Raw genomic sequence first — 20,662 nt, 5'->3', positions numbered from 1 at the left:
GCCCCTGTGTTGGGCCTGGACCAGGTGCCCAAAAGGATGTCAGTGAAGGCTTCATTAAACAGCAGCAGGGGCTCCTAAGAGCTCACGGCCCGGTTGGAGCACCTCTGTCAGGGGGTTTGTCCTGACCTCCACCGTAGGTAGCTCGAAGTTGAGAGCCTTGGCTGCCCTATGCAACACCACTGTGTAAGAAGCTCTCTACTCCGTAGTCACGGTAGGAGGAGACAATAGGCCAAGGTCTGGGGAGGTATCCAGACCACTGGCTTCCCAAAACTCCTCTCTCCAGTCCGAATCATACTCCAACTGGTCAGTTAAAGGGTCTCCAGATCCCTCCCAGTCCTCCTCACCCATCTCTGGTTGCCAATCTGCTCTGAAAGTATCAGGGTAGAACAGGGGTAAAAAAAGTACCTATCTGCGTCGGTCCGGCTCCGTGTCCATGTCGGGGGAGGCCGGGGTCGCGCTGGGTGGGGACGTGGTGCCGGTGCAGGTGTTATGAGGTCGACCGTTGCCGATCCGGATCCAGGCTTGGATCCAAGGGACCCTGCGGCACCAGAGCCATCGACGCCCCAAGCCCCCCGGCCGAGTGAGGGTCCTGGAGACATGTCAGCTGAGTTGGGCTGCCCAAAGATGGGATGCATCCCTTCGTAAAAGCTGTGAAGCTGGGTAGGGGTCTCTCCGGGTCCCGGAAAAGGAGGGAAACTCTGAGTCGACCGTTCGGGAGGGGCACCACTAGCATTTCTTCGTCGCATGGGCCGACGGACGGTGAGAAGTCAAAAAGCGATGATGCTTCTTCGACTTCTTCTTGTGCTTCGACTTACCGGAGGAGAGCGAAGACTTCGAGGAAGAGTGGTGGTTGTGGCTCCTCGACCTTCCGTGCGACCGGGACCTTGAATGGCGTGGAGGGGGCTGCCGGGCCTCGAGAAGCTTTCGGGACCGCTTGTGCAAAGACTTCAGATTCACAGTCCGGCAGTCGGAACATGACTTGGGATCGTGGTTGCGTTTGAGTTGCCACAGGCACATGCGGTGCGGATCAGTCACCGACATCAGTTTTCGGCAGGAACCGCAAGCCTTGAAACCAGGCACCAGGAGTCGAAAACGGTGTTGACAATAGTCGCAAAAAAGTCAGTCAAAAAGTGATGGGGGCACCGCTCTCTCTCTGGATCTGCACTGGCTGGGGTGGACAAAGAAATAACTGACATCAGCAAACGAGGGCGGCATCTAAGTAGCTGCTGCAACGTCATCCGGCGACCACGAAGCCAACGACTAATGCGGAGCCGACGGACGCCAGGGGTACTGCTGACGAAACAATTCTCTGGATTCAGTCTGACGCCTAGGGGTTATTCACAAGGTAAGGAATCTATAACTAATTGTCTCTTTCAGATAGAAGGAAGCAGAAAGAGGATCAATAGAACTTTCTGATCAATATTTCACAAATTTTCGACACCGTCAGGCATACAAGGTCTTGGTAGAGGGACGCCAGGTTGCCAAAATAACATTACAGACTTAGGGAGGAAGGTTGAATGCTGTCAACTGCCACATCTCCAAACAAGAAGGCGTAGATTGAACAGGTTCGGGTGGAGGACCCTTCCCTGCTGCTGCGAGAGAAGATCCTCCCGAATGGGCAGTCTGATCAGATCGGAGGATCGATGCTCAGTTGGAGAAGCTTGGGATTCCTGACTCTCCGTGCCCATTCCAGAGCCACAAGAAAGACTTGGGTCCGGTCGCTCCTCAAATTCCTAAGCTCCCTGGACAGGAGTGGTAGTGGCAGAAAGGGGTACAGGAGGCCTGAGCTCCACTTGAAACAAAAAGCACTGCCAGGCGAGTGCCATCCTGGAAACTCTAACATGTAGCAGTTATGACAATGCGCAGTCTCGGCGGAGGCGAACAGGTCTAACCAAGGTTCTCCCCACTGCTGAAAGAGACCTTGCACCACCTCCGGATGGATTCACTATTTGTGATCTGCTAGGCATTGATGGCGGAGTTCAACCAACCTGGCGTTCAGGTAATCTGCCAGGTGTTACACCACAAGGGATATGTCCTACTGTTTCAGCCAGTGATGCATGGCCTCTTGACTAAGGGTGTTCAACCCCACCTTCCCCTGTTTATTGCAGTACCACATGGCAGTGGTATTGACCGTGAACACCTGAACCAGATTTCCCTTGATAGAAGGAAAGCTTTCAATGCCAAGCAAATTGCTCGGAGCTCCAGTAAGTAGATGTAGAGCCTGGACTTCACCAGAGACCAAAGTCTTCTGATCTCAACCTCTGACCTCAACCTGTCCCAGATGGCCACCCCATCCCAGGAGTAACTACTGTGTGATCTAGTTTGAGAAGGGAGAGGTGTCTGCCTCTGACTCAATGGGTTGGTCAGCCACCACTGTAGGTCCTCTGCAGTTTTCTCAATGAGATGGACCATGAATGAGAGATGCCCCTGGTGCTGCACCCACTGGAACTTCAGGTTCCACTGCAGAGCCCGAATATCTCATCTGGCAAAAGTCACTATTAGGATGCAGGAGGCCATGCGGCTGAACACCCTCAGTGTCATTCGCACAGAAATTCAGGATAGAGTCTGAAACCTCGGTATTATAGCCTGGTCTCCGAAGAGACAGGTGCCATCAAATGGCATGCCATAAGGGAAGCCTGGATATATCCAGAAAAAACAGAAGTTCTCAGCATGGTGTGGCGTCAAAAACCTACTGTCAATGAGATTGCTCTGCCAAGCAAGTCGGGGGTGTCAAGCCCACAATGAATGGTGAACTCTGCCACATATCTCCCACCTGATACTGCATTGGACCGCATGGCTTGAGCCTTGTCCAGGACCTGAGGCAGCATCTGTTCAACCGTTTACCCACAATGAGTTGGGATAATGGCCCAATAGGCATGCAGCGTTCACCAACCTCAATGCAAGTCTGGCAGAAGAAAGCACAAGGTACTACTTGTGTAACGTTATATCTGTAAGAGACATTAGTTAGTGATAGATTCGGTACCTTAAAATATCCCCAGGCGTCAAACTGGATCTGGAAAGGTTTGATTAGCAGTACCCCTGCGCATCAGTAGGTGGCGTCCTACGGCACCGCGTCCGTCACTGGCATCGTCAGCGCCGAGAGGACGTCATAGAGAGTACTTAGGCGCCACTCATGCGCGCGGACGTCAGTTCTGTACACAACTTTCCGCGCCAGGAACGCAGAGCCATGCAAGATACTGACCATTGGTGAATAAAACTAGGGCCCTAAAAGGGGATGACCTTAACCCTAGTAATTAGGTCGCAGAACAGGGAGGATGGGTGGGGTGGTAAGGAATCTATCACTAACTAATGTCTTTTACAGATATATCGTTACACAAGTAGTAACTTGTGCATCTGAAAGAGACACGTTAGTCATAGATTCCTTACCTTAGAATACATACCCCAGAAACACCAACCCGGGAGGTGACCTGCGAACAAAATTACACCAGGAAGTCACGGAGAGCAGATACGGCCAAGGAAGCCGTCTCTCCGGACTTGACTGCCAAGGCAGTAATGCTTGGTAAACGTGTGCAGCGAGGCCCACGTAGCTGCCTGACAAATGTCCTGCAAGGTAACTGTAGAAATCAATGACGTCTGGTAGACAGCTCTTGTAGTTGTAGTTTATTCTTCAAGTTACAGTTTGGTAAATTCCAATGTAAGTCTTAATATAAGCCCCATCAGGAGCAGCCTCCTGGCGGCTCAGCCCATCTTCTCCAACAGCTCCACCTTCAAGTACAAACATCCATAACATTCCAAATGACATCATATAGCTAGAGCATCAGGCAGAGAACCAGGGCTAGGGAGATGCATTACATAAGAAGCAGATTACTACACGTCTTCCCCTTTATAATATTTAACTAAATGAAATAGTATACACATATATAAACATAGGAAGAGAAGATAAACATTCCAGAAGTAAACGTAAAAGAACACCATAATAATATGAGCCAAACTCTCCTTATGTAATAATAATAATAATGCAATGCAATAAAGAGAAAATAGTAATGTAAGTAATAAAATAGCCTTCCCTATGTAGTAGTAATAATAATAATAATAATGATGCAATAGTAATTATGTAAGTATTAAACAGTAAGACAGCCTTCTCTATGTAATAATCATGATAATAATAATAATGACATAGTAAATGTAGTAATATAAGTAATAAAGTAGTAATATAGCAGTCGTAAACTTAAACAAATGGCAGGACCAGGGAATACCATACGCCCTCTACTGCACACACTATAATATACCATCCAGTTACCAAGGACACCCTCTACTGAATACTATTGCAGGACCAGGAAAATTTACATATCCTCTAATGCACATAATGTTCCGTCGGCATACTAGTGCAGGACCACACACGAATCAATACACAGTAACCGCCCAATAAGAGAACACATGCCTCTACATAAAGGGGGAATCCACCTCCCTATAAACCACACACTTGCAGTAATCTCCCAAATAATTGTAAAGGGGGGATTCCACCTCCCTATAATAATATTGTAAAATGAAAATCCACATGGAGTATCAATTTAGAATATGACACGTTGCAAATCAAAAGCAGATGTACATTACATTGGCATATACCACCAAATTCAATGCAGTGTCACTAAGTGTCTTAGCCGTCATCACATGCACCACAACAAACGAGGGAGTTACTTAATACTTAACAATCATCTCACACAGTTCAGTTCTGGGTTTCCTATTTCCTTTGACCCACACACTAACTCCTTATAGCAATATTTCATTACTGTTCCAGTTTTGAATCTTCCTTTCTCTCAGAGTGAACCCGTTAATTCCTTTTCTTGGTGCCATTGCGCTCCATAGCCAGAAGATGGCGCAGTTGCACTAGTTCTAAGTTTTCCAAAGCGACATTCTCAGTAATATGTAGTTTTCAATTAGTGTAAATGACAGTACCTGTGACTATCTTCAGGCAGCAATGCTCATGGCAACCCTCACATTAAAATCATCTTTATCACCAATACTTGACTCACGGAATTAACTCTGATGGCAATCCAGGTCAGCTACAGAGCACAGAGGCACAACAACAAACTGAGGCCTTCTTGCAATTCCATTTCAATACCATGGAGACACCAGTCGTGGTTGGCAAACACTGCACAGTTACAATAGACTGCGCAAAGGCCTGTAGACTACAATCCAAGGTTTTCTCCACATTTGCTCTCTGTCACATTTTTAACAGCAGGGCTTGATGATTCTTTAAAGGCATGTGATCAAAATCTGCAATCATTGCTCACAGTTGAAACGGTATATTGTTGTTGACTGCAGTTTTCACGACATTTGTTCTCTGTCACATTTTTAACAGCGGGGCTTGATGATTCTCGCCAATGTAGAAATCAATGAAGTCTGGTAGACCGCTCTTGTAGTTGTAGTTTATTCTTCAAGTTACAGCTTGGTAAATTCCAATGTAAGTCTTAATATAAGCCCCATCAGGAGCAGCCTCCTGGCTGCTCAGCCCATCTTCTCCAACAGCTCCACCTTCAAGTACAAACATCCAAAACATTCCAAATGACATCATATAGCTAGAGCATTAGGCAGAGAACCAGGGCCAGAGAGATGCATTACAGAAGAAGCAGATTACTACAGTAACGCCGCGTCCCAAGGCAGTAGTGGCTGCAGTTGCCCTGGTCGAATGGGCACGCAGCCCCACAGGAGGCTCCTTCTTGGCCAAGGAGTAACATGCTTTGATGCACAGAAAGACCCACAGGGAAAGGTCAGTTTGCGCACAGCCCGACCTTTTTTGACACCCACGTAGCCAACAAAGAGCTGATCATCCACCCGGAACTGTTGTGTATGCTGCAGATAGAATACAAGAACACGTTTTGGGTCCAGACGGTGGAGCCTCTCCTCTTCCCTTGAAGGATGCGGAGGCGGAAAGAGGTTGGGCAAAGTGATGGTCTGCCTGATGAGGAAGGGCGTCACAACCTTTGGCAAGAAAGAAGGACGGGTCCTTAAAACCACCTTGTCTGGATGAACAGAAAGGAAAGGAGGTTTGGAAGAAAGAGCCTGGAGCTCACTCACTCTTCTTGCAGAGGTGATAGCTACCAGGAAAGCTGTCTTTAAAGTGAAAAGACGTAAGGGACAGTTATGAAGGGGCTTAAAGGGAGCGCACATCAGATAAGTCAAGACAAGATTTTAAGACCCACTGAGGCACTATGAAAGGCACGAGAGGAAAGGTGTGTGTAATGCCTTTGAGGAAACGGTTACAACCGGGGACTTGAAAAGAGAAAGCTGATCTTGAAGCCGTAGAAAGGCGGAGATGGCCGAAAGATAAACTTTGATCGTGCCCAGAGCAGAGCCCTGCTGGGCCAGAGATAGAAGGAACAGAAGAACCTCAGAAAGAGAGGCAGAAAGGGGATCCACTGCCTTTGCTGTGCACCATGCCACAAATTTGTTCCACCTGCATGTGTATACAGTTTTAGTGGAGGGACGCCTGGCTGCCAGAATGACATTACAGACTTTGGGAGGAAGGGCGAAAGCTGTCCACTGTCGCTGCTCAATCTCCACCCATGGAGGTGGAAGCTCGACAGGTTCGGGCGGAGAACTGTCCCCTGATGCTGCGACAGAAGATCCCCCCGAAGAGGCAGATGGATCGGGGAGTCGATGATCATACTGAGTAGCTCGGGATACCATACTCTTCGAGCCCAATCAGGAGCCACAAGAATTACTTGGGGCCCGGTAGCGCCTGATCTTCTTCAGCACTCTGGGCAGAGGTGGTATAGGCAGAAAGGCGTACAACAGACCGCAACTCCACTCGTGACGAAAAGCGTCTCTGAGACAGTGCCGCCTTGAAAATTCCAACGCGCAGAACTGATAACATTGTGCGTTCTCTTCAGTGGCGAATAGATCTAACCAAGGCTCTCCCCACTGCAGAAAGAGACCAGGCACCACGTCCTAGTGCAGACGCCATTCGTGATCCATCATGCACCAACGGCTGAGTTTGTCTGCCCTGGAGTTCAGAGAACCTGCCAAGTGTTGAACCACCAAGGTAATGCCTTGATGTTCCAGCCATGTCCAGAGGCGCAGAGCATCTTGACATAGGGACCAGGACCCCACCCCGGCATTTTTGTTGCAAAAACCACATGGCGGTGGTGTTGTCCGTTAACACCTGCACTAAGGAATGCCTTCAGTGCAAGTCAGATCGCCCTCAGCTCCAGAACATTGATATGGAGCCGGGACTCCGTCAGAGACTAGAGACCTCTGATCTCCGCCTCTCCCAAGTGGCCTCCCCATCCCAGGAGGGACGCGTCAGTCACCACCGTGTTCTCCGGTTGGGGAAGGGAGAGGGATCTGCCGCTGACCCAATTGCAATTCATGAGCCACCACTGCAATTGTCGTGCAGTGCCCTCAGAGATCTGGACATGATCGGACAGGTTGCCCTGATGTTGCACCCACTGGAACGTCAGGTCCCACTGCAGTGCCCGCATATGCCATCTGGCATGTGTCACCAGCAGGACGCAGGAGGCCATCAGGCCTGAAGCCGGAGGGTCATCCTGACCGAAACCCGGGATAGAGGCTGAAAGATCGGAATCATAGCCTGAATATCCCGGACTCGCAACTCGGGAGGATAAACCCGAAACAACTTCAAATTCAGAACCACTCCGATGAAGGGGAGCTTCTGAGAGGGACTCGGTGCGACTTGGGCACGTTGATGGAGAACCCAGCAAATGCAGGAGGGTCAGCCGTAGTCTGGAGGTGGTGGACGACTGCCTGGGGCGAGCCCGCCTTCAACAACAGGTCGTCGAGGTAGGGGAAGACTGACACACCTGACCTGCGCAGGTGAGATGCCACCACCGCCATCACCTTCGTGAACACCAGAGAGGCACTGGTAAGGCCAAAAGGGAGCACGGCAAACTGAAAATGCTCCTGGCCTACCGGGACCCGCAGGCCGCACTGGTGGGCTGGCAGGACAGAGATGTGAACATAAGCGTCCTACAAGTCCAATGCCACCATCCAGTTTCCAGGGTCGATGGCAGACAGGACCTGAGCCAGAGTCAGCATTTTGAATTTCTCCCGCCGGAGGAAGCGCTTCACGTCCAGGAGGTCCAAGATGGGGAGCATGCCCCCCTTGTCCTTCTTGGTGACCAGAAAGTAGTGGGAATAACAACCACTCCCTACTTCCTGCAGTACTCAATAACGTACTCAATGGCCCCCTTGGCCAAGAGGGCAGTAACTTCCTGCCGAAGAAGGTCCAAATGATCCCCGACATGCGTTGGCACCGAGGTGGCATGGCTGGAGGGGAGGACTGAAGAGGAAGGGAGTAATCTTTGCAGATTATCTGCAGCACCCACTTGTCTGATGTAATTTCGTGCCAGTGGTGGAGATGGTGGTGGACCCTGCCACCCACCGGCGTGGGGTGCTCCCTGAAGCTCGGATTAGGAAGGCTTGGAGGTGGAAGAAGCGGGGTAGAGGTGGACTGCCCACACACTGGTTCCCAGACCCGCCCCTGCGGAAGCCACGACGGCGAGGCTGGTTCTGCACAGGTTTGTTGGAGGAGCATGCCTAGGTGCCTCTATCCTGGCCACTAAAGGAACGAAACCCAGGAGTGGCAGGGTTCTTTGTAGAAAGACCCAAGGACTTGGCCGATGCCCGTGAGTCCTTAAAATGCTCCAGTGCACTGTCGGCCTTATCGCCAAAGAGGTGGGAGCCATCAAAGGGCACGTCCATGGGCGAGCCCTGGACATCGGGCGAGAACCCAGTCAAACACAGTCGTGGAAATTGCCCTGCCCAAGAAAAGGGCCTTGTTAAAGGAGGGAAAGGGCTCAGATGTGACTGACCTAGGCTGCAAAGTTTCCGTAAGGATGTCATTTTGGTCTTGAATGAAGGCAGCTGCAAACCCAAGACCTCAGGTGCCCATTGAACCTGTACTGCAAATGATGCACTGACCTTTTGTAATCTTGTAGCGTGACATTGGTTGAGATTGGGCTGAAGTCAGTTTGGTGTTGGGCATCGGAATCAGCAACAGTTCTTCCAGTACTGATGGCACCTGAACGAGCGTGGAGTTGGAAGGTCCCAGTAAAATTTCTTGAAACCAGAGTGAAAGGCTGGACCAGAGTCGGTCCAAAGGGGTCAGACAGCGATGAGGACAGATCTATGGCCACCCGACTGGAGGTCACTATGGATTCTTTGAGGCATAAAGGTGCATCAGAGGGAGCCAGAAGTGCATCAGAAATCTGCAGCCTCGTGTCCTTGGTGGCTTAAACCTGGTGGGACACTGCTGATGGCCTGGGAAATTCTGGATGTACAGGGATCAGTTGGGGAATCAGATTTGTGACTGGAATCTCAGACTGATTTGCATCATGAAAATTTCCAGCTTTCTCTCTAGATACAGTGACAGAAAGGGTCGGGACACACTTCAATTTTTTGTGTGTTTGCATAAGGACCTTGATTTCAACTTACTGTAGGACTTTGACCGCAAATTTAACCTCTCATGGGAATGGCCTCAGGAGCGGGATTGAGTCCCCACAAGGAATTGGAGCGGCATTTATGCGAGTGCCATGACTTGTTATGTTTTTACAGGTCTCCTCCCACTTTTTGCCCCCTTTTGGACTGCTAGCTACTGGTTGTTCGACTCAGAGTGCACCAAGGCCTGCTAACCAGACATCAGTGCCAATGTTCCTACCCATTACAAAAGGTATATCGAATTGGATTGTCCCCAATTGGCAAGTTATGTTAGGTTATATCCATTTGTAGCGCGCTCGGATACTCGTACGTTTCCCGGCGTGATGCCAGAGGGGTACAAGGAGAAGCTGTCAAGCAAAGAAGTGAGTCTTAAGTTTCCTTTTGAACACAGCTGGGTCCAGGATGGACCGCAAAGCAAGGGGGAGGGCATTCCAGGCTGCACTTGCCTTCACCACATGAGAGCTACCACCCACCCTCTGGAGCTTGAAGCGCGGAACCCAAGCTAAGCACAGGGACATAGATCGGAGCGCACGCGAAGGAAAGTAAAACGAGAAGCGCCTCTGAAGATAAAGAGGGCAATAACCATGGAGAGCGCGGCCAAAACCAGAGATTTGAACTTGACCCTGTCAGCAACAGGCAACCAGTGAAGAGAGCACAACTGGAGAGCCACACTGTTCCTCGTCGTAATGCCCAATAACAATCTGGCCGCCGCATTTTGGACCACCTGAAGTATTTTAAACAGGTAGCCAGGGGCACCAGCATAGAGGGCATTGGCGTAATCCAAGCGTGATAGAATCAAAGCACATGTGACAGTTTCTCTTGCTGCTTGTGGGAGGAGTGGAAAAAAAATCCTCAGAGTCTTGAGGAGGCAGAAACAGCACCCGGCCAGTTTCTTAACATGTGTTGTAAAAGAGACTCTCATCGAACCCAAGTTCCTCTGCCAGATACATCAATGGCGTAACATAAATGTTAAAGAAAAGCGGGCTAAGGGAGGAGCCCTGCGGGACTCCAGTGGTAACCAGCTGAGGGGAGGAGGAGAAAGGAGGAAGCCGAATCTGCTCAACCCGCTCCTCCAGAAAAGACCTAAGCCAACCCCAAACAGCTCCCGATACACCAATCTCTGCAAGTCGGGCCAAGAGAAGAGCATGTGGGAACATATCGAACGCCGCCGAGAGGTCCAGCAAAATGAATGCTGCCCTCTGGCCGGCGTCGAGGCACTCCCTGATAGCAACTGCAACCTCTACTAAAACAGTCTCAGTGCTGTGGGAAGCCCTGAACCCTGATTGAGCTGGGTACAGCAGTACCTCAGTCTCCACATATTCTTTAAGTTGTTTATTGATCACCTTTTAACAGACCTTGGCAATAGCCGGAAGGAGAGAGATGGGTCGGTAATTCCCTGGATTAAGGCAATCCAGAGAAGATTTCTTAAGAAGAGGCTAGATCTTCACCTGCTTCCACCCTTGAGGAATAGACGCTGCCTGGAGAGAAAGATTAACAATACAGTTCACCTCTGTATGCACACTCTCTGCCACAGCTGCCAAAAGCCTGGCCGGGCAGGAGTCCGAAGGAGAGCCGGATTTGAGCCCCTGAGGATTTTAAGAGATTCCAGAGGGTTGACTGCTCTAAATGCTGACAGAGAGCAGGTGGAAGCGGCAGGTTGCACAGCCAAAGGCCCGACACAGCAGCCATTACCAGAAGGAAATGTAGCCTGGATGGCCTGAATGTTATCAAGTGCTGACTTACTTATAAGTCACAAGTAAATGGTACCCACAGCATGTAAGACAGCGTCCATCCAGGGTTGCAGCACTGTTTGTGCCACCTTAAGTGTGACAAAGGAAAACATTTCCCCAGCCTGCCAATGGAGACTGGAAGGGCAGAGTTTGCACTGCTAGTTCGACTTTGCCATTTCAACTAATGGCAAAGCCAATATATGCAAGTCTCCTTTAAGGAAGGCCTACAGAGCCACATGACATGGAGCTGTTTATTGTTAGGCAAGACATTTAGGTTTATACAGGTGGGTCCAGTGGCTTAGTGGACTAATGAGTCCAATGTAGGGGCCTGTGTTTCACCTAATGGTGGCAGGTTCAAATCCTGGCAGGACTACTCAGCCTTTCATCCTTCTGAGGTCGATAAAATGAGTACCACTGAGTTGTGTAACAATATAAATCTGCTGTTCAGCAGCAAGATACCCTTCTGGGTGAATATGTGCTATAAAAATACATATTACGTTATGCTATGTTATATATGTCTTAGCACCAAAACACTTAAAGTTGTCATTTTGCTGAGGAAAAGTTAGTAGCCCAATTGGCTAATATAGGGTTAGCGGTTGGCATCCCAGCCTGGCTAATTTCTGAATGGGACTACCTAACTGGGTACTGTAAGGTATCAAATTAATTGTGGCATTAAATCCGACCTGGTGCCTAAGTCGAAACTGGTGTCACTTTTAAACTTAAGAAACTTATAGAAAGTTACAATTCTGTGACCCAGCTGGCCCAGTGTCCTCACATAGGCTCTGGCACAGACCGCTTTTGGCCCGCCTGGGGAGATGTGTTAGCAACTCCCAGACTTAGGAACAAAGGCAGTTGCCAGAGAGTGAGGTGTGACCTCCTCTAAAAGAAAGGCCACTCGGGGTGTTAGCCCAAAAGGTGAGATTCAAAGGGAGGCTGAAGATAACACTCCTGAGCAGACTGCCTTTTGTTCATGCAGGCAAGTTGGAGACCGGGAGAGAGAGAGGGAAACCCACCCCCAAACCGGTTTTCCCATGGGCATATAGCCCTTAGGTAGACACACCTCTGGGGTGGGCTACCAAGCTCCTTACAGTTGAGGGGAGGCCCAACATCTTGAAAGTGGCAAGAATGTTGCACTCTGGATTGCCTGATGTCACAAAACACTGGAACTTTATCACCAAAGAAGAGGAAATCTACTAGCCCATTGGCGAGTGACCATGCTGTCACTTTGAGGCACTTTCCCATGATAAATGGGCCCCCAAGCACTGGATCTCGGTATACATTGGATTTGGAGCAAGGACCAAAGAAGGATTGCCCTACAGCCTTTAAAGCTGCACGAAGAGAGACTGCACTGTCGGAAGGACTGCACCAGCTGCACATTGGGCTAGTGAATTTGGACTGTGCCTGTGGCTCCCAGCACAGGGGAAAAGTTGATTCCCAGATCAGAGCAGTGACTTCAAGGATCAGTTTGCTGATCCCCTCGCACCAGCTCCAGGGACCAAAGAGATGAACAAGCCCAAATTGGATAGCTGGTAGCTAACACAGAGGTTTAGCCACTACCTGCCACCGGGAGCCCAAAGTGACTGATCCACGACAGCCAAAAGTGACACCCAAGTCTGATAGACTCAGGAGTGCCATCAGACACTAGATTAGTCAACCAAGAGGGACACTTTCCCCCACGAAGGATTTTCGCTATGACCACTGTGTTGGGAGATTGGTAGCCGAGCTGGCCTTTAACTATCACAAAGAGGACCATGTGTGACCCTGAGATCCATGGCAAAAGTCACCCCACCTCACATGTGGACCGAGGACTCAACCGCGACTCACCCTTGTCAACCGCACAACACCAGAAGCATCTTTTCTCTTGTTTTCCCAGCATCAGGACCACTCCGTTATCATCTATGGCGGTTGTTTTCTGAAGGCTGGAACTGGACTTGAAAAGGCTCTGTTGGTCAGGTAACTTGTCAAAATTAACCTTACAGGCCTCCTACATCTCTGCCCTGTCAGATTTGGTCTCCCAAGTTGGGCCGGAATTGCCAAACAAACTCTTTCAAACTTTTCAAAAGTTTACAAACTTGTTGATCAACACTTGTTTGCAGTTGAATTACAAGTTATTTAATGCTTTAAAAATCTAGATCTCCGGAACCCTTCGGTGGGTTTTGATGATTAAGGACTCTAAAAATTAATTAACATATGCTCTATTTTTAGAAATTGTTTTTGTCTCTCTTGTTGCTTGACTTTCTCATTCCACTGTTTGGGCCGTTGAATGCTTTACACAAAGTTCCTTTGTCAAGCCTTGCTGCTCGAAGCCACAGCTAACCAGGGTTGAGCACAAGGGCACACTTATCGCACTACTCCGAATTGTGTACCGAGCCCAGACACCAGAGATGCATGTTGTATGGGTCTGTCATGGCAAGGTCTTAAACCTGTAGTTTTAGGAGGGGACACTGTTCCCTCGCACACTGAATTTAGTTTGCAAGACAGCGAAAGAACAAAATCTCTCTGGCTCTGTATCAGAAAGCATGCAAAGAAAGAAATTGATGTCAACATGATGGGGTAGTAGCATTTATATACAACTCCACAAACTTCTAGGGCAGTACGGAGCTGTACGAAACCACCTAGCCTTGTGTGGGAGTATTGCTGGAAAAAAGGTTTCAAATCTATTTTAGCGCCTCCTGTGTATTCTTTAGGGAGGCATCTGTGGTTAGAAGAAAACACCAGAAAATACATCTAGGAAACTTTTTTAAGTGGAAAAAAGGATAATCCTATGCTCGTGTGTTTCCATACATACTGTAGGTCAATGAACAGAACAAAGAACTATGAATGTAATGCATTGCTTACTGGAAGCCAGTGCAAGTAGTGAAGTTTGGGCACATAGAGTTACATTCATAAACGTAGTACAGCTCTTGCAAGCACACTCCAGGTCATCTGTTTTCCAACATTATGGCAGCTAGTTACTCCCATATAGACTGAATTGATAAAAGTGAAAGTCAACAAGAGCTACGAGGAAGGCAATTTTACTCTCTAGTTCATAAGCAATAGGGTGTTATGCAATTTGTATAGGTGATGGAAACTGGATATAACTGCAATTAACCTGGGTTAGTAACAACAGAGATACAGTATTCTTAAAACTTTGGTTCAGACTGCAGAAACCCAAAAGGGGCAAATTGCCATTTCCAAAAGCCACAAAGTGGGAGACCGGTGCTCCTCCCCTTGCTCCACACCATAATTTCCCTCTCATCAGAATTCAGCTTTAACCATTGCCTAAACATACACTTGAGTACATCTAAGCGTTTGAACAAATTTGCTGGCACACCCTAGTTATCCTTATATGGTTGCAGGCTCTCATGCCTACAACCTCCTTGTGAAACATGTACCCATACATTTACCTACCAGCACTGGGTTTCATGATCTCAATGGAAAAGGCAATATAGGCTATTTCCATGCACTCCTAGATTGCCTTGGCCCCAATAAACAGGGGCCAATGATCCAATCTGTCACACCAACTGCTGCATGAACTTCATAACAAACCACCATTAATATAACTTACAAAGCATACATGTACGGATTACTGTATCAGGAGGAACTGAAAACGTATCAAATTTGCATGCTAAACAAAATCTATCAAATCAAATGCAAAACAAAAAGGCTTCCACTGTCAAGACTGCAAACTCATTTTAATAAGATGGAAGAGGAGAAAGAAGTTAAGGGTATATCTGAAACACACATTGGGAAAAGTTTATGGTAGAGAAGAGGCTTTCAAATTTTACAGGGTAGATAAAGAGAGACTTAGTTCACATTGGAGGTCTGTGGGTGTTGCTCCAAGGCCACTTATGAGTCAACTTAAGCTTCCGTCATGAACAGACAAGAAGGACCTCTTTCTCAGAACATCCAAAAATGCACCCACACATTTTTCAACAACTCCAAACACTCCCACAAGAAGCAGATAAACTCTTCCCAAAGGCCTCCCACCTGCAATAAAGAGTAGCTTCTCCAGCTCCTTGATGATGTGGATCTGGAAAACAGCACCAACTCCAGGGATGTGTGTTAGAGCATTCTTCAGTACATTCAAGGTATAGAGGCCTTCTTCGGCCCCCACTAGAACAATCTGCACATAGAAATACACACTGATTAGCCTTGAATGAGAATCTATGAAACAGAAGCAAAAATACTTTAGTTTCATATATTCTCTCATATAAAGAACTTGCTTTCCAAATACAATCCAACATTCCTTTTATAGAAATAAAGTATGTAATTTCCTAGATATTAGCAGAGCAATGGTTAAAAACACATATAACCTCTGCAATATCTTAGTTAATTGTATTCTGGCACAGTGCTGTTCATTTTCATTTTGCACACAGGGCTCAATAATGCTATTCAGCTAGTTTTAAGGGATACACGAAAAAGCAGAAGAACAGGAAGAATCTGGACAAGCTCACACTATGAGGTAAAATGAGAAAAGTAGGTCTCCCAGTTTCATGCTAAATAATTTGACCACTAGACTAGATTATCTCACCAACAAAGCATTACAACATTTAATCATGGATCAAGTTATAGCAAACTGAGAAATTGAAGAAACAATTTTAAAAAAAAAAGTAAGTTATTCATCAAAATGTTTTACTGTACTCCTTAATTTGAGACTATTTCCAGTTAGCTCAGGAGATTCCCTGTGCCATAACTGACATATCGTGTGGAGATTTAGCTAATGCACACATTACAGCACAGACGTTGAGTGTCCCTCTTTTGGAAATGGGATGCAAGAGTCAGGGAGACAAGATGTCCAAATTCTCTAGGAATGCCCTCCTGTGTTCCCCTCACAAACATTAAGGCTTCCCTGTAAACATTCTGAGGTGTAAGGACCACCTCCTGACAAAAAATTCTAAACCTGTAGGCAGGGCTACTGGAGTAATGAGGCAGGTGAGGACCAAATTACACGACAGGCTTGACTAAATTGTCTGGGAAGAAAATGTAAATGATGTTATGTGATGCTGCGTATTTTGGGATAGAATTGCTCCATTATTTTGAAATCAATTTTTTTACACGCATTAACACTGAGGAAAGATTTCACCCCATCAGTACCGGTTTATAACCAAAATACAGCAATTAACATCAGAAAGTTTTCTAGTCAACCTTTGTAAGGGCCTTCCACTCCGCAGGAGTACGTGCTGCCTTATTAGAAGCTCACCTGGCCCTGGCTGGGAGAAGCAGAGGTCCCTTAAAACCCTGGCGGTTTTGTGCCCAATTGTACAAGTTATTTACCTCCAGTAACAATTTATCTGGTAGAGACGATTCTGGCTGCAGCTTCCTTAACATAGAACTATCCTCAGGCATGAGACTGGATCCGGAAACCTTTTGCCACAGCATTCTTGCGCGCCGGAGGGACGGCACCGCGTGACTCCGCCCCGTCGTCGTCCGCGTTCGTGACGTCAGCGAGGATAAGTCCCACCCCGGCGCGCCTACGTCAGTTTTCTTCGGAGAACTTTTCCGCGACACAACGCGGAGCCATCACAAACAAAAACTGTGAGAATACTGGAACTTTGTGCGAAAAAAATCAGCTAAACAGAAAGGGAAGAAAAGAATGGTGAGGAACAGCACCATCCAGAATAGTGCCAGGCACTATGGCACCAAAAGTCATTGAGGGAAAGAACAGAACACAGCTACTGCAAGCAAGCCTGTAAACAAACACAACAGCCTCCCTGGGGGCAGAAAGCATGTGAAAAACTGCACAGCAGACTAAGAAGTCTGCAACCACAGCCCAGAACAGAGAAGGGCATCAAGGCCAGAACGGAAGAGGAACAACAATTTACCCCCAGACAACACCAGTAGGGAGAGACATCTCCTGAAAAGAGCTAAATGTGGAGATCCAGCCAAGAGACCTCAACCCCAAGGACTGCAAAGGAGTCATAAGAGCAATCCACGAAATGAAGAGCACGAGCAAACCCCGCCACTGGAAAACAGGGTAGATGGGCGCAGAAGCACCCATGAAATCATCAACCAAGCGCCAGAAGGGGAGAAATGGAATAAGAACAAGTCTAGCATCCCCCTAGGGAGGGAGCATGAAAAAACACTCACAGAAGACAACAATCCGGAGGCAGGCGAGTGCAGAAGACCAAAGAAGGGTCCTCGCAGAACAGGAAGGAAGGGCAGGTCGTGAAGGAATCTGCGGCTAGAATCGTCTCTACCAGATCCATCGTTAACAACAAAAAAACAGGGTTGAGGCAAGCAAACCTGCACCTGTTACTGCTAGTGGCTTAAATGTATTGCGATGGTGTGTAACAACCAGGAAGTACACCCCTTTTTACTTCCTATTGGGAAAGGCCCAAATACAATCAAAGACAGAAAATGGAATTAGCACCCATCATTACAGAAATAACATCATAATTCCTTGAAGCACATGTCAATGGAGAATAATAGGAGAAGCAGGTCCGAAATTCTCTTTTAGTCGAAACAAATGTTCTTTATAAGTATATTCAGACGTAAAAATCCAATGGTCACAAGCGGATTATTTTTAGCCAACGCGTTCCGTCTCTGTCGAGACTTCTTCAGGGCTCAAAATTCAATATTTTTGGTTCAATTATTGTTCACAACTTTCAAGCGGAGACGTCCTAAATTGCTGCTGGCAACCTCGCCTTTCTTGGTTACTCTTTTTCTGCACACCGAATTCAGATTATTATTGGCACTTTATTTTATTTGTGTCATTGATCTTGATCTTTTTCTTTCTTGAGTGGAATACAATTGAACCAAAATATTGAATGATGGGTGCTAATTCCATTTTCTGTCTCAGATACATCGTTACTGAAGGTAAGTAACTCATACATCTGATAGAGGCTACTAGCCGCAGATTTCTTAACGTAGAATAGATACCCTAGCCATACCCTAGGGGAAGGAGGGTTTGCGCAAGGACCTCTCCAGCTCGGGCGAACACAAGACACCAACAGGGGAGAATCACAGGGACAGGGGAATTTAGCCCAGTCCTCCCCAACAGGGGATGAGTCACAGGGACAGGGAAAATAGCCCTGTCCCGCTGTATCACCTTATCCCCCAAGCAGAAGAGAACCTCAGCATTGTAGAAGACCAAAGGACCCACAGGGGATGTGTTATAACGACAAAAGAGGCAGTCCAGCTTTCACCAAGCAGGAGAAAGCAAGGGCAATACGAAAGGAGGCTGGTACACCCAAAGCGCAGTCAATGTACCAGGGACCCCCACCGGAAGCCCCAGAGATACAGACAACGCAGAGGAGTACCGGGAAGAAGAGCAACCCAGAGACTCCATGGAGAAAGGGTAAGAGTGAAGACAAGAGCCCTCCACCGGAAACACATGAATTGAAGAGGGCAGCCTAATCCATCACAGCTGGAAGTCAACAGGCCAGACAGGACAGTGCCTTAGCAATAAGGCAGTAGGAAGAAGAAAAACCTAGTCTCAAAGGGGTCCTGCAAGACAAGTAACAGGGGCGCCAGGCTTCATTCCAAGGCCCCAGGCCGTAGACCAGAAGAGCAGGCGGGCGCAGTTGGACGCTGACAAGCGCCACGAAACTGAACGCCCTGACTACATCATCCTTCAACAAGGGCGCCCAAACGACCCCAGAAGGAGACCGCTCCAGACAGAACTGATCCTCGAAGAAGAGTAACCAGCCAAAAGATAAGAGCAGAAACAAGTAGGACGACCCATGCCGTCAACACAGGAAAGTAACCCTTCTGGAGCACCAGACGGAGAACCAGGCCGAACAGCAGGCAAAGGGCAAAAACACAGCAACACAACGCCGTACATGGGCAAGAAACCACACCAGCAGCATACAGCGACACCAGGAAGGGCGAAGAACTGGCAAGTAGGAGTCCACACCTCTCCAGTGTAAGACAAGGCTACACAAAAGCTACAAGTACCCCACGTAGGGTAGGACACATCCCAAGAAGTATGGGAACCACTCTTAGGATAGAAAATCCTGCATTAGAGAACAAAATTATAAACCTGCGGCAGAAACCACGAAAGGCTTAGAAATCAGGTACATCCTTGTCAAAAAGGTGGTGCCAAACCAGTAGCCAACTGAGAGAGGGGCCAACCAAAGGACCCCGAGGGCATAGCAAACCACACAGAAAGTGTAACAGCCACTCCAAACATCAAAACCAGGAGCAAGTGGGATAACACCTCCCACCAAGACCCGGAGGATCAACAAACCGCCTACTGAGGAGGAGGAGGAGGAGGACAGAGCCCCGCAAGAAGACGCTGAATGGTGGAGTCCGCATGAGTGTTAAACAAGAGGACCCCGTCAAAGGGGAGGTCAACCAGACGCTCCCTAATATTTTCAGGGGAAACAGCATCACGCAGCCAAGCATGGTGGCGGAGAGCCACAGAAGTGGCCAAAGCACGGCCGAGAGCATCGGCAACATCCAAAGCCGCACGAAGAATAAACGCAGCCAACTAACTACCATCCAACACATGGCCCTGCAGATCCACACAGGCACCCTCATGAGAGGCATGAGAAAGAAGGGACTCCATAAAGTCCCACAGGCTGGAAGTAGCCCTGGTCAACACACACAAAGTGTTAAGCGCCCGCAAGGCAGCACTGAAAGAAGTGCAGTACGCCCCCATGAATATAACCACCAGGCCTCCCGAGATGGAGGAAACACCACCACAGGCAAGCACGGAAAGGCATTCCCGCAGAAGTGCACCTTGGGTAGAAGGGTGGAAAGAAAGACAGACCGGGTCGTGCGGAGCAGGACAGTGGCGATGTAGTAGCACCTGAGGCAACGGATCGCCTGTGGCAGGGCGCCCCCAAGCCCCCATAATAGAATTATGGAGTGAAGCTTCAAAAGGAAGGAACAAATCCCGTCCACCAGAGCCCTAGTGGAGAATTTCCAAGAGGTTGTCTGTAGCAAATGGAGTGACAGATTCACTTATCCTCAGAATACCAGCAGCCGTGGAAATAGCCCGAACAAAGGCAACACTGGCCTCAGTAGGGCGTTGCGGAGGAGAAAGTAATTCCTCCATGGGTGACGGTTGCAGACTGAGCTGTCCATCCCCAAGTCCAGGGGGAGCGGCCAGCCCTGGAATAGAGGAGGATACACAAATGAATGGGGAACCTGAGGGGCCTCAGCGGAAGGCGGAGAGGCCGGTGGAAAAGCCAGCCAAGAGCCACGGAAAGAAGGGTTAGAGGATTTAGGCCTTGGGGACGGCGAGCAGCCTTCCCTGGAAGATGCCGGTGAAAAGACAACACAGCGCCCTGTCTCCGGGGAGGAGCACACCAACAGATGACAGACCTATGGAGAAGAAGGGACATCAGGAGACGAATCAAGAACCCAACGCTGGCGCGGCTCCGTGGAGTCCACCATCGGCACCTGATCGAAGTCGATTTGCGCCAGAGTAGGCATTTGTAGCGCCCGGTCGACTTCTGCCACCACGTGCTCTCCAGGAGAATGGGGTGGGGTCAACGACGGAAAGGCGAAGGAGCGGCGCCGAAAAGGAGTTGGTTCGGCCCCAGACGGGGCAGCCACCGCGTCGAGGACCGAGAGGGACTCGG

General features: G+C 48.5%; 1 protein-coding gene across 1 annotated transcript in view; it reads right to left on the bottom strand.

The window, feature by feature from the left end:
* The window catches only part of CIT (citron rho-interacting serine/threonine kinase), a 1,473,679-nt gene that overhangs the window by 306,778 nt on the left and 1,146,239 nt on the right, over positions 1 to 20,662 (bottom strand). The window contains exon 40 of the mRNA XM_086942878.1: positions 15,120 to 15,255. Within this exon, the coding sequence (XP_086799004.1) occupies positions 15,120 to 15,255 (136 nt within the window). The remainder of the gene's footprint in view (positions 1 to 15,119; positions 15,256 to 20,662) is intronic.

Source organism: Lissotriton vulgaris, chromosome 11 (genome assembly GCF_964263255.1).
Source record: "Lissotriton vulgaris chromosome 11, aLisVul1.2, whole genome shotgun sequence".
Classification (NCBI taxonomy): Eukaryota; Metazoa; Chordata; class Amphibia; order Caudata; family Salamandridae; genus Lissotriton; species Lissotriton vulgaris.
The sequence above is the reverse complement of the archived record's forward strand: the minus strand, read 5'-3'. Positions and strand labels throughout refer to the sequence as shown.